General features: G+C 43.0%; 2 protein-coding genes across 3 annotated transcripts in view; one reads left to right on the top strand and one right to left on the bottom strand.

The window, feature by feature from the left end:
- HSDL2 (hydroxysteroid dehydrogenase like 2) overlaps positions 1 to 15,637 on the bottom strand; it is a 139,887-nt gene that overhangs the window by 93,680 nt on the left and 30,570 nt on the right. The window lies entirely within an intron of this gene.
- Positions 10,713 to 12,149, top strand: LOC134610499 (cyclin-T2-like). The gene has a single exon (XM_063453466.1). The coding sequence runs from the start codon at positions 10,713 to 10,715 to the stop codon at positions 12,147 to 12,149; it is 1,437 nt and encodes a 478-aa protein (XP_063309536.1).

Below are 15,637 nucleotides of genomic sequence, written 5' to 3'. Positions count from 1 at the left end.
CTTGAGTCAGCAACCATACATGCAAGTTACCACAATAAATTTTTCCACCACCTCAGCCCTTTTGGGGGATCTACCCCATTGTAGCAGCTGCTGTGGCATGGGGTGAATCATGGTCAGGGTCATCAATCCGTTGTTACTCAGACAACTAAGCACATGTCATATCATCAACAAACGCCACTCATCATACATAAGGTCATGATATTTCTGTGGAACTCACTTGGTTGGCCACTTATCAAATTTCTTTTACTTTCATGTACCAGGCGGGGGTATACATCCCTGCAGACAATTGTCTCATTTATATTCCAGGCATGTTCATCATACGCTTCCTACAGTCTCCCATACAGTCACGGCCACTCTTTCGTTCCAGAGACAAAATCATGTATTAGACATACTCATGCAGCATAGCATGCACTATCCCACCTAGCACTTCCGTCCCATACTTGTAGAACGCATAAAACAGCTTTTCACCTGGCTTAAAGAATCTCATCTCACACACCATTAATTATATATTTTACAGGCATTCAACAACACAGGATAACCTATGGCCAAAACTACCATAACTTCCTGCTATCATACCAGACAAGAATATACTCAGAGGTTTTCAGGAATCCATTCCCCCACGCTCCTCTCAGAGATTACCAATAGCCATCCAACTTTTCCATCCTTATCGGACCTATTAGCTCTACAACCATTCAATTATACTACCAAGTCTGCCATTACCAGCCATGCACATTGCCTTCTATGCCCTTCTCAGGCCAAAGAATCCACTACCATCACCACCACTCAGACAGATTATTGTCCTCAACGATCCCACATAGGTAAACACATATATCATTACCTATTGGCTCTACCACATTCCGAAACGAGTCAACACGCACCAACAGTAGAGATAACATACTATCCTACCCACAACAAATGGTGTCCACTTTCGGTCCTAGATTCCTACCTTCAAAATCCTTCCAGGAATTAAATACTGTAATGCATTTAAGGAAATGTCTGGTTAATTTGTATATATTTGTTGACTGTATTAAATCTTTGATTATTCATTTTTGCCCTCTTTACTTACAGGCCTACCGTATTGTCGGTCTCGGCACACCACAACCGACTTGCTCCCTTTATACTATCCTAAGCTTATGCTGGATCCTTACTCTATATACGGCTATTTGCCCCCTACACAAGTATTAAGGCCGTTTGGCCTGTATTTGTGGGAGGGGCTTAAATTAATTCACTCCCCTATATAAGGGACACCCCTTACCTGACTCATATCGCTTGAGGTCAGCATCAGAATGACCCTCCCACCCACTCCTCATTTCAAAACTCTCTCTTTTCTTTCCTTCTCCTTGGTGGGCCCTCTTTATTTACAGGCCTACCGTATCGTCGGTCTCGGCACACCACAACCGACTAGCTCCCTTTATACTATCATACGCTTATGCTGGATCCTTACTCCATATACGGATAGATAGATATATATATATATATATATATATATATATATATATAATAAATACACAAGATCCAGCGCACTCTCCTATCTACTAAACAGCAACTTCAATGTCGACAGACTTTATTAGTCTGTAAAAGTTTTTTTTTTTTTTTTTTTTTTTTTTTTTTTTAAAAACACCTAATCTAGGCAAAAAAATGGGGATTTAGTTACATTATATGATCATACATTGCATAAGCCTGCCACAACGTCAATGTACCCCATCTTTGGCAGGTCCTACTCTCACAGTCTAATGTCTGCTCTTATGAGATTAACCACTTACTTGGGAAAAAATTCCATCTGAGGCTCTCTGCAGTACAAGGCTAAATAGGGACCTGAGATGAGGCACCTGTAACAGGGAGGGGTGCAGAACCAAGGAGTTGGCTAGACTCCCAAATATATATAGGAAACATGGGGGGATGGTTGCACTCACCTAAACATGCTTAAATGGGGTGCTGCTGGGGGCCATATTATACAATAAATACACAAGATCCAGCGCACTCTCCTATCTACTAAACAGCAACTTCAATGTCGACAACCGACTAGCTCCCTTTATACTATCATACGCTTATGCTGGATCCTTACTCCATATACGGCTATATATATATATATATATATATATATATATATATATATATATATATACACATATACATACACACACACACACACATAAAGATACCGATATTGCCGATAATACATACCAGGACCGCCGGGCCCATGATAAGCCCGGCGGACATGGGGGTGGGGGGGCCCGCAGCAAACGCTTACTTACAAACACACACTGCATTCACTATACACACTACACAAACACACTGCATTCACTATACACACTACACAAACACACACTGCATTCTCTATACACACTACACAAACACACACTGCATTCTCTATACACACTACACAAACACACACTGCATTCTCTATACACACTACACAAACACACACTGCATTCTCTATACACACTACACAAACACACACTGCATTCTCTATACACACTACACAAACACACACAGCTACCTTGTCTAAACACACTGCATCCACTACATGTGGCATGTATATTTTGTGCATTTACCTGCAATCACACCCTCCACCCCAACACAGTGGCAGAACTAAGGTAGAGAGCGCCCTGGTGCAAGACAATTTTTTTGGTCTTCCCCATAGAAGTAAATCATAACTGAAAATCCCCCATTTAAATAATAACACCCAAAATAAAGTGTAGAAAATAAAGTGAGGTGGATTAAAAATTAATCTAATGCCTAACGCGTTTCGGCGCTTAACCTAGCGCCTTTCTCACTTTATTTTCTACACTTTATTTTGGGTGTTATTATTTAAATGGGGGATTTTCAGTTATGATTTACTTCTATGTTAGCTAGGAAGGACCTGACCTAATCTTAGTAACCTTAGCAGTAGCAAGTATTAGCAGCTAGCTATTTGTGGGAAAATACAGGGAGCCTACTCTGGGAAATGCAATTTCAGGCACAGTAGACCTAGCTAGATACAATATTGTACCAGAGAACTTTTCTTTCCTAATATCTGCCTATTGATATACATCTCCTATACTCTGCTGCTATATGTTGGGCTAGGTTACTAATGGGATTCTAGGCTGCTTTAATTTCTATAAGGTTATTAACCCTTCAAGCCCCTATCTTGTTTTTCACATATCCAAGATTAGGTGGAATTACCTGCATCAAAGTTGCCATTCATGAGCAACTAACCTTGCTGTATCCCATTACATTTTGGCTTTCCTTCTTACCGTGTTTCCCCGAAAATAAGACCTACCCCGAAAATAAGCCCTAGCTGAATTTTCGGGGTGGGCTGCAATATAAGCCCTACCCCGAAAATAAGACCTAGGCATTTTACCTTTGCGGCCCGGCGGGACTTCCTTCTTCTATGAGGAGGAGGGGGAGGAGCGTTGCGGGCCGCGGCATCGCGCAGCGTGATGACGACGTGCGCAGCGTGATGACGACGTGCGCAGCGCCGTCAGTCTGCCTTCACGGATCTTCAGCGGAAGGATCCATTCCGGGCGGTGAGGCACCCAGTGGTCGGACTCTTTGAACTGTGAGTAGATACCGGTATTTTATGTCTGGGACTTAATTAATTAAAGGGTGGGTGAATTAATTAAAGGAGGGGGGTGAATTAATTAAAGGGGGGGTGAATTAATTAAAGGGGGGGTGAATTAATTAAAGGGGGGGTGAATTAATTAAAGGGGGGGTGGATTAATTAGAGGGGGTGGATTTATTAAAGGAGGGGTGGATTAATTAGAGGGGGGTGGATTTATTAAAGGAGGGGTGGATTTATTAAAGGAGGGGTGGATTAATTAGAGGGGGTGGATTTATTAAAGGGGGGTGGATTAATTAAAGGGGGTGGATTAATTAAAGGGGGTGGATTAATTAAAGGGGGGTGGATTAATTAGAGGGGGTGGATTTATTAAAGGAGGGGTGGATTAATTAGAGGGGGTGGATTTATTAAAGGAGGGGTGGATTAATTAGAGGGGGTGGATTTATTAAAGGGGGGTGGATTAATTAGAGGGGGTGGATTTATTAAAGGGGGGTGGATTTATTAAAGGGGGGTGGATTTATTAAAGGGGGGGTGGATTTATTAAAGAGGGGGTGGATTTATTAAAGAGGGGGTGGATTTATTAAAGAGGGGTTGGATTTATTAAAGAGGGGGTGGATTAATTGAAGGGGGGGTGGATTAATTAAAGGGGGGGTTCAATGTACGTACCGGTACCGTAAATAAATAAGCCCTACCCTGAAAATAAGCCCTAGTGTGTTTTTTGTGACTAAAATTAATATAAGACCCGGTCTTATTTTCGGAGAAACACGGTAGTAAAGATACCATTTTTTTTTTCCCCCTCACTTTGGGATTTTATTTGTGGTAATTTCTTTTTTGTTTTGTCTAGTATGTACTAATAAAATTATGGTTTTTAGCAGCATCAGTTCACACTGAGATATCCTATTTGTGTATCCTGGACACTTTTGTCCTAGGGTTCCTTCTTCTCTCTTTTTTTGGTCAATTCATATATAGGGTTATCCCCTACTATTGGATACTCTCAGGACACACTACACTGTTCCCACGCTGTGGGATCCCCTTGTCATTCTCGATGTACATACCCATTAGCACACGGATACATGCACACATTTGGACACAAACAGACTGGCTGTATACACACACACACAGAGAGATAAAAACACTGGTACATCCACACCCAGAGATACACACACTGACACAGATATGTACACACACATGGGTACACATGCAGGGGTGTATTTGTGCGCAGTGTTGGTGTAGGAATGCTGAGATGTATGTATTGCAACACAGATGCACACTTACACAAACACGAACACATATACACATGCAGTGGTGTATGTCTGTGCAATGTTCGCGTTGGAATGTAGTCGTGTATTTGTGTGCAGTGTTGGTACTGGAATGATGGGATGTATGCATTGCCCTATGCATAGATACGACACTCAAATACACAGGTGCACATACAAACTGACACACAAGTACACAGACAAAGGTATACATAAACACTGACACAAAAGGTACACATACACCCCGATACAAACACACACACAGTCAGATACAGACATACAGCCAGATACACACACAGCAAGATACACACACTGACACAAACACAGCCAGATACACATACATACAGTCAGATACACACAAATAGATATTCATATTATTTAGCCACCCTCCTGTCTCATTACCTTTACAGAAGGGTGGCTTCTCTGGGGTCCAGTGGGAGCTGGATGGCCGAGGTTGATGGGAGCCTGAGGAACTTGGCTACCTCAGTCCCTCTCCTCCTCCTTCTTAGTGTGTGCCTCCTCCTCCCAAGCAGCACTCTTGTTACTTGGGAGGAAGGGACCTCACAACATTTCCTCCCAGAAAACAGGGAGACAGGAGCCCGGTCCGAAGCACTCTTAAAGGGCATGGGGTCCCGATTGTTTCACCTGCCGCAGCCCACCGGGAAATTTCTCAGTATCCCGATGGGCTGGGGGCACACTGGGAAGCTGGTTTGGGCCCCTAGGGGTTACTGGGCCCAGGGCAGCTGCTCTGTGTTAAAGACGGTCCTGATTACAAGTACACATCAAGAACAGTTCTAGGCATGAACAAGGGCCGCATCTGGGGCCACTGTTCCCTAAATGCACAAAGGGACCACCACGCTGCCCCCAACCAGAGGACGTGGACCTCAGAAACGCCCCCATCGGTCTCTACAAGCAAAGCGGCCGGGGCACGCCCCATCCCCCAAAGTCACTACATGCACTCATATACTCACATACTTAAAAAGAATAACCATATCATCCCCAAACACCACCCCTACCGCCAACTCATCTCAAAGGGAGCAAAGTCAGCAGTTGGTGGGCAGCTAGAAAGCCTGGGGGGGCACGGGACCCAGAGTGCAGAGGTGCCTCTCAAGACCATCCAACGTGTGATTGGAACCAGTCCTTAGACTAACCCAACATCATTCTTGCGTACATCTCTAAAGTACACAGTGAAAAAACAAAACACATAAAATAAGGATCGATCGATATTGATTTTTTTAGAGCCGATACCAATAATCTGTTAACTTTCAGGCTGATAGCCGATAATTTACCGATATTCTGTACATTTACCATTTTGAAAAAATAAACTATTTCTAAAGGTAAATTAACAAAATATACATGCCACGTGTAGTGGATGCAGTGTGTTTAGACAGGGGAGCTGTGTGTGTTTGTGTAGTGTGTGTGTAGTGAATGCAGTGTGTTTGTGTATTGTGTGTATATAATGAATGCAGAGTGTGTGTGTGTGTGTATATATATATATATATATATATATATATATATATATTTTATTTTTTTTTGCCTAGATTAGGTGTTTTTAAAAAAAACTTTTACAAACGAATAAAATCTGTCAACATTGAAGTTGCTGTTTAGTAGATAGGAGAGTGCGCTGGATCTTGTGTATTGTATAATATGGCCCCCAGCAGCACCCCATTTAAGCGTGTTTAGGTGAGTGCAACCATCCCCCATGTTTATATTTATATTTATATTTATATATATAAAAATAATGAATGCAGAGTGTGTGTGTGTGTATAGTGGTAGTGTGTGTATAGTGAATGCAGAGTGTGTGTGTGTTTGTGTACTATGTGTATACTGAATGCAGTGTGTTTGTGTAGTGTGTATATAATGAATGCAGAGTGTGTGTTTGTGTAGTGTGTGTGTTTCTGAAGGTATGTCATTTTTGTAAAATGGGGGAGGAAGGGGAGGAATTTTTGAAATCACATTTTTTTTTTTTAAATATTAAATCTGTATTTTTTTTTTACATTTTTTTTTTCATCCCCCCTCCCCCTGCTTGTTACCTGGCCAGGGAGGGGGGACATGGCATTCCCTGGTGTGCAGTGGGGGGCCCAGCACCCCTGTCTAACTCGCGAGATTTACACAGGGGAGCTGAAGGGAGCTGCTGGGAAGGTAAGTAAGAGCTTACTGCGGGCCCTCCAGGACCGCCGGGCTTGTAATGGGCCTAGCGGTCCTGGTATGCATTATTGGCAATATCGGTATCTCTATGGGCCGATACCGGAAATACCGAATATTGGCGATGTAGCGGAGAGCTACAGCTATTCTCCACTTAAGATCCCAGTGAGGCTCAGGAACAAGGCAATAGTAAATCCAAAAGCAGAGTTTCCAGCAGGTAAAATAACACAGCAATATCCCAACAGCAATCCCAATAACTGGACGACACACAGTTTCAGGAGCAGAACTGACAATCTTTATTCCAGGGTTCCTTATAAAGCATGCTCCCATGCAAGGGAGGGATTCACCTCAATTAGGACAGTAACCAATACTGTACTTGTTACCTCCCACACATCTCCTCCCCTCAGAGGGACTCATAATCCCCTTAAATTATACAGTACATTATCCCAAACCTGGATGTACCCCTAAACTGGTACATAACATTAATATTAGGGTACCGCTAGGTAGCCCTGATCTGGGTGAACAATATATCCAAAATTCACCCAGATCGGACCAGGGGTTCGGTAGTTAGGTGGAGGGTGAAGTTTGACCGACCGCACACGAGGTGGTAGCTGAAAAGGGTTCCATACGTTTGGGCCCTGCGGTCGGTCTCCGTTCGGCAGTTGAAATATACAATAATCTTAGCCATCCACACTTAACTTCACCTGCATTACAGTTCCCTCGTTCGGTACTTGGTTTCTACCGAATGGGGCTTCGTTAGGTCCCTCCGTTCGGTAGTTACGGAGCTCTGGAGGTCTCAGCGGTGTTCGGTTGTTTGAGTGTCCGATTTGAGTTCCAGACACTCGACGACCAAACACCGCTGAGATTTTGATGCGTAAGATGGCCGCCGCACGTGGTTCGTATACCGAACAGCGGCCACCCAGGCATCAGCAATTAAGGTTTTTATGAGAAGTGTGAACGCCTAACGAGGTGCACACTTCTCACTGGGGTGGTCTAATGGTTCGGTAGTTTCATTCTCATGAAACTTCCGAACCCACATACGAAAGTATACATAAATACAGGAATACAATAAACGAATATAGTTACACAGGTAAGTTATAGGACAGGCTTAATGCATTCCGCTACAGCCGATAATATCAGCAAGACCGATAATCGGTCGATCCCTAACATAATACACAATACTATCCAATGTATACTACGCTGGACTAGCACTGTCCATGACTGCAGGCTGTATTCACCCATCGCTCTGGACTTAGGACATACATAATCTTGCTGGAAAAAGCATGTAGAGGTTACCCCACATCCCCCCTAAACCCCCCATAAGCTAAATAGCACTAGCGCAACATTAAGTACCACCCAACAACAATAAACCAGCAAGGGCTGTAAAGCTGTAAAGCCTAAAGTACAGGGCACATTCCCAGAGTTATGGGAATACAGAGTAAAAAGCATTAGTTATTGAGAATGGGTTGCACTGTAGCATAAAAATCCCTCTGCCAAGAACAGGTCAGACTCCGTGCTTCCACGCGGAAGGTAAATGTGGTCATAGATGAGTAATCCAGCATCGACTCCCTGCACAATATTGAAGAGCTGCAGGTAGCGACCCTTGACCCATGCAGCTCTGACTAACAAAATGCAGATCTGTAGGCCTCATTCAAAGCATCACCACACGAGTCCCAAGCAAGTCCTAGCTCCTGCCTTGTGAAGTCCAGTGCCCTTCCTAACGGCAAACACGATTCCACCTCCTAGTGAGAACATAGATTGCAAAGGCCCAAAATTCACCTTCTGCACATAGCAACTAAGAAAGAGTCGACAACCCACCTGGAGTGGGCTCCACTAGGCTCCTGCTGTGATCAAAGAGCAAAATAGCCAGCAGTATAGGAGGAGTGACCCGTCCATTTGTGCGTACTTCTCCACCCAAACCGCCTAGACTCAGACCTGAGAGGCCTTGCAAAAAAAGTAAACTTCCGCACCCGGAACTGCACAGTGTTGGAGTTTCTATTCTAGTGGCTGTCAAAAGTTTCTGCTTCAAGCTATAAGCATGAAGACAACATATGATGTCTTAAGGCGCGCCATTTTGTCTCTGCGCTCCCTTATTTTAGCATATATTGGGGGGAGATGGGACCTAAAGATCATTGTCCATTAAGCCATTAGGACTAAATAAATAAATAGGGAAGAAAAGGTTGAAGTAACCATTTAAAGGAACATTAAAATTGTCCATTATACCACTTAATCCCAATTACCCTGTCCTTGGCAATGCAATGTTCTGTGTTTTTTTTTGTTTATTAAAACTGTAATGCTTGCATTGCAGAGTAAAATCCACCTTTAGTGGCTGTCTTCCTGACAGCCACTAGAGTCGCTTCCACTGCACTGACCAAATAAAACTATCATGTTTCACTGAAGCCCAATGGAAAGTGTTGAATACAAAGCTTTCTTATCGGGAAGCTTGGATAAGCTCGCCGTTAATGCATTTTTCAGAGGAGACATCAGATAGCAACCATCTGTTCAAAAATAAAAATTTAGCAAATGGTATTTAAGAAATTTAAATAAAATGGGACAGCCGAACTAATAAAATACACAAAGTGGTGTAAATAAATTCAGCCCTTCTAGAAAGCAGCGAGTACAATTAAAGTCAATCAGTATATGCCTTTCTCAACAGTCCACAAGCCTGACATTACAATGGTAAAGATGTCAAATGTACAAAAGTCAAACAGCTTGAGCAATGCAGAAAATAAACAAAAAAAAAACTACTCAGCACAAACCAATTATCCTTATGTATATTCTTACATAAATATTTTATTACTGTTATGTATTTAAGGAGTATTAATGTAAACAATTGACACCTGTATAAATAATTTACAAGTCAGTTGATAGCAAAAAATGTGTTCCTTACAATATAGCAAAAAACTAAAATAAAAATACAAAAATTACAACAAAAAAAACCCATAACAAATCAAATACCACATACCTGTATGAAAAACAATAATGCCTTAAAAAGCAATATATATTCTATAATAAGAGGCGTTATGTCTTTTATCCCATAGGTAACGCATTAAATGATCAAATTGCCAGTAAATTAGTTATGACGTGCTGATTAAGTATAATCGTAAAAAACCCTTTAAACGTGGGTGGATAGATGGGTCGGGAAGTGGTCTATTGTTTAAGGGTTTTAGTTCCCATATTCCTAAACATTTTAAGGAATTTATTATTGCAAATATGTTTGGAGTGTCAATTGCACACTGTGAACTTGTCTAACTTTTATTAGTACATATTATTCAATGTATGTTTTCAGTGTATGTATTAATATTGAGCATTCATATAATAGAAATGGGTTTTAAATAAAATGTAAAAAAAAATTTAAGCACACTACATATGTAGTTACTAATGTGTTTCTATAACCTGTGTAGTATGATGACAACTGACAAGTTTACTGTAATCCTGAACCGACTACAATAAATATAAAAGTTTAAAAAAAAAAAAAAAAACATTGAAAGAAATCCACTAAAACAAACCACATTAGTGATGCAGTTCCCAATCTGAGACAATAAGTGGTCTTGGTTATTACTATCACAAATTAGGGGAATAGAAGCAGATAGTTTATTTAACACCTTTATAGTCATGTAGGTTATGTAACTATTTTATGATAACTTATGTCCCATTTGGAGATGGAACACTGTACAGTTGCCCACAGTGATGGAATGTTGTCATGTCTATGACATCATTTCAATGAGCACATGTCTGGTGAGTGTGAAGCACTGCTTGAAGGAGTTGTGATGGCAGAGTGTGGATCTCTCGCAGAGCGATGGCTCTTTAGCCAAAAGCAATTGGATAACAGCCCATCTAGGCTGTGTGGGGTGACTGCGGGCAAGGAGCTCTTGCGCCGCCAGGAGGCTGCCAGTTTCATTCAGAACCTGGGCCAGCGGCTTGATGTTTCTCAGCTCACCATAAACACTGCCGTGGTCTACATGCACAGGTTCTACATGCTGCAATCTCTCACCAAATACCACCACTATGACATTTCTTCTGCAGCTTTGTTCCTTGCTGCCAAAGCTTTAGACCAGAAAAGAAAACTGGAAGATGTCCTTAAGGTGGCCCATGGTGTCCTCTATTCAAACGAGCCAAAGCTGGACCTCAGCAGCCTGAGGTACTTGAAGCAGGAGAAGCAGCTAGTGTGCCTGGAAAGAATCATACTTCAGACTTTGGGCTTTGAGGTCACTGTGGAACAGCCACACATGCATGTGATAAAATGTTTCCAGTCGGTGGAAGTCTGCAACAACTTGGCACGGGCATGCTATCTCATGGCAACCAACTGCTTGCACATGACCACTCTGTGCCTTCAATACAAACCAACGGTACTGGCCTGTCTGAGCATTCACCTGGCTTGCAAATGGTCCAGGTATGAAATTCCAATATCAGAAGAGGGCAAACACTGGTGGCAATATGTTGATCAATCTGTTAGTCTGGAGTTGCTGGATCAGCTAAGTGATCAATTTCTGCAAGTATACCAGAAAACACCAAGGGCACTGAGAAGGTTTAGACAGTGCAAACCTAACAAGGCTGCAGGGAAACCCAAGTCCGGCTGGCAACTTGGCAAATTCCTCCTTGTTCCACCTTTGGTTGAAAACGCTGTTACTGGTATCACTGAGAAAGCAGGTCTTTCCAACGCAGTCCCTTCCACCTTTCCTACTGCTGTATCTAAGAATGCAAGAAGACTGCCCATCCAGGCTGCTCTAAACCCAGGTAAGCTGGAAACACCAAGGGCAAGACAAGTATATGATCCCCCCAAAAAGAACACTTCGTCTGTTAACCCATTTGCCATGGACTTTAAAAAAGCTATAAAACTTTTCAGCAGGATACACCACACTCATAAAGGGTCAGAGCGCTCTGTTATTATAGAGAATTCTCATAAGACAACACCTGATAAACACCATGGTCTGATCCTCCCACCTCCATTAGCTGTCCGAAAAATATCACTGGAGGAATACAGGCAGAGGGTTAAACAAAAGTCAACTGGCAACAAAGATACAGGTGTACCTCTAAAGTGGCAAACACCCAAGCCACCTGCTCCCTCCAACAAAGAGGCTCTGAAAAGGAAAAGAAAATCGCCTCCCAGCGACAGGCATAGCTCTTCTAATGAGGGTCACTGCAAAATCAAATATCCTAAAATGGAGCACGGGAGTGGAAACAGCACGAATAGCCACAAAGGTTAATTGATTTGTTATTACGGATTTGATAAATTATTAAAAATAAAAAGTTTACATTTTGCATATATTTAATTGATTATTCAAAGTGAAATTATATACTGTTATTGTACAAAGAAATTTGATTGTTTTGCTTCATTTTTAACTTACATTAGCATTACTGATAAATGAGAGGGAGCATTCATCTTGGGGATATCACAAAACTAAAGATTTAAGCAAATGAAATCCAAATAGCAAAACTGAAGCTAAAGTAGTTAAGTTGTAATTAAAGATGAACTGTAGAGTTTTTCCATATCTGCTAATTTACCCTTAATTTAATTTTCTAAAAGTCAGAGTTTAGTAAATAATCCTGATTGAAGTGGTGTGGCAGGGGTCGATTTAACTTTGAAATTTTGTTTGTATTTTATTGCACGGTCTATATAATGCATGAAAATAAAACATTCTTTATCTAGTACTGTCCTTTAAAGGAACTATATGTGCACTATAACAACATCAATGTGATGTTGTTATGGTGTCCAAAGGTCCTTGGCACTTTCTTACCTGAAGGAGTTAAACCAATCACGAATGACTTAACCCTAAAGATTGCTCTCTATCGCAGATTGTCCCCCAGTGGCACACGGTGTCTCTTTGGTTTTTTTTTTGGTCAATCTTTGTTTTATTGGGGTAAAGATGGCAACATACAATCATATTAGAAAGGTGTGTACTGTTAAATGCAATGGTAAACAAGCATAATGTGTACAAGTGTTAGAATCATAATGCCTCGATTTTTTTTTGGGGGGGGGGGGGGGGGATATAAATAGAACATAACACAATAGGAAGCAGGAACTTATAAAACAAAAAAGAATAATGCCAATAAGAGATGATTTGCACGGGGATATCTTCAGGAATAACAACTAAAAAAAGCTTAGATTGGTAGCGAAAAGTTTACCCGGTGCTATGGTCATATGATAATAGCACCGGGAACTGTGCCTCCCTCTCCCCTGCCAGCTCTGCAGGACCAGAGGGGAGGTCAGAGATCTTCCCTCTGGCCCGCTAGCAGTGTAATACTGCAGCTGGCAGGAGAGGGAGAGATGACCTGGGGGAGCTCTAATCTCGCGAGAGTGAACTCTAACCTGAGCTGGGCTGCCCAGGCTTCTCCACAGGACCACCAGGGATTAGTACTGTCCCCCCTCCCAGGCAAAGGTAAGCAGGGACGGGGGATATCAAATTATTATTTTTTGTTTTAATAATAAATATATTTGCTAATCTGCCCTCCCACCCCCACATACCTCCCCACACATACACACACTATACCCCTCACACACAATGCCCTCCCTCAGACACACTGCAACACACACAATACTGCCCCTTCCCCATACTACAGGCCCTATCCCGGCAGATCCTAAGTAAGTTGTCAAACTGTTTTAAATCAGTTTGACTACTTACCCTGGGAGGGAACCACAACCACTAAATATTGCTGTATTGGTTATTGTGCCTGGATTGTTTCCTTAAATAATCTACCAGTGCCCTCCCGAGATTCGGTTCTGGATCCGCCCCTGACCGGGAAACATTTCTGCTGAAAAAGGGGCCAGTATATGCTGCAGCGCTGTACATATATACTACCTAGAGGTTTGCTTTGACTTGGGGCACCTTGGAAAAATATTGAAACATAAAAGGCGCCTTGAACCCAGGGCCGGCCTTAGGCATTTGGGCGCCCTGTGCAAAAAATCTTCACAGCGCCCCCCCTTCCCGCCCCCCCCCCACTCCTTACCCCTTCCCACACACCCTGTCACACACACACACACACACACACAGGCAGTCACACACACACACGCGCAGACAGTCACACACACACACGCGCAGACAGTCTCACACACACACACACACAGGCAAACAGACACACACAGGCAGACAGCCACACACACACACAGTCAGACACACACACACACAGTCAGACACACACACTCACTCACTAACAGACAAACACACTCACAGACACACACTAACAGACACAGACACACACTAACAGACACAGACACACACTAACAGACACAGACACACACTAACAGACACAGACACACACTAACAGACACAGACACACACTAACATACACACACACACACTAACATACACAGACACACACTAACATACACACACACACTAACATACAGACACACACTAACATACACACACACACACACACACTAACAGACACACAGTAACATACACACACACACACACTAACAGACACACACTAACATACACACTCACAGACACACACTAACATACACACACACACACACACACTAACATACACACACACTAACATACACACACACACACTAACAGACACACACACTCACTAACAGACACACACACTCACCCACATTAACACATTTTTTAACATTTATTTAGACCCCCCCCAGCCTCCTTACCTTTGGGAATGCTGGGGGGGGGTCTCTTCCTCCCTGGTGGTCCAGTGGCTGCTGGGCTGGGCGGGCGGCTGGCGAGGGAGCACTTCCTCTGAGCTGTATGCTCAGCTCCCTCGCACACTGCAGAGTGAGGCTGGGAGCCGGAATATGACGTCATATTCCGGCTCCCAGCCTCACTCTGCGGCGCGCGAGGGAGCTGAGCATACAGCTCAGAGGAAGTGCTCCCTCGCCAGCGCCGCCCGACCGCCCAGCAGCCAGGCATGTCTGTTAGCCGCAAGGCTAACAAGACATTTGCCTTGGGCATTTGGGGGCGGCTTTTTTTGCCGCCCCCTGGAAAATGCCGCCCAAGGCAAATGTCTTGTTAGCATTGCGGCTAACAGACATGCCGTGTGAGCTATGCGGCCTCAGGGCGCCCCCTGCACCATGGCGCCCTGTGCGGCCGCACAGCTCGCACACCCCTAAGGCCGGCCCTGCTTGAACCTAAAAGGTTTTTAAAACCACGAACAATTTGTCAGTGTGCTTAGGGTAGTTCAGTCAGTAGACTAACATGGTCAGACAGTTAAAAGGAACCTGGTTTCTCCAATTCAATTTGAAGAATCACAAATTGCCGCCGGGCAGGAGTGACGCTGGTTGGACTAGAGCGGTCAGCTGATGCTCTAAATCAGGGGTTCCCAACCCAGTCTTCAATTATCTCCAGGCACAAAAAACACACAGGGCTTGACAAATTTGCTTTGATTCTAGGAGCCAGATTTTTTTTTTTTTTTTTTAAACTTGCATAGCTTTGTATTAAACAACAAAAATACAATTCTTAAAGGGACACAATATTCACCAGGACCACTACAGATTAATATAGTGGTTCTGGTGTCTATAGCCTGTCTCTGCAGGCTTTTCAATGTAAACACTGACTTTTCAAATAAAACGCAGTGTTTACATTGCTTCCTAGTGACACCTCTAGTGACCGTCACTCAGATGGTCACTAGAGGTGTTTCCTGTGTCAGTGCAGCACCTACATTCAGCGTCTCCACGCTCTACATGGAGGCGCTGAATGTTTCCCATAAAGATTCATTGATCTACGTGGATAGGCTG

The sequence above is a fragment of the Pelobates fuscus genome, chromosome 5 (genome assembly GCF_036172605.1).
Source record: "Pelobates fuscus isolate aPelFus1 chromosome 5, aPelFus1.pri, whole genome shotgun sequence".
In the NCBI taxonomy this organism is placed as follows: Eukaryota; Metazoa; Chordata; class Amphibia; order Anura; family Pelobatidae; genus Pelobates; species Pelobates fuscus.
The sequence above is the reverse complement of the archived record's forward strand: the minus strand, read 5'-3'. Positions and strand labels throughout refer to the sequence as shown.

Coding starts and splice junctions, on each gene's coding strand:
- LOC134610499 (XM_063453466.1), top strand. CDS start 10,713: ATGGCAGAGTGTGGATCTCTCGCAGAGCGATGGCTCTTTAGCCAAAAG.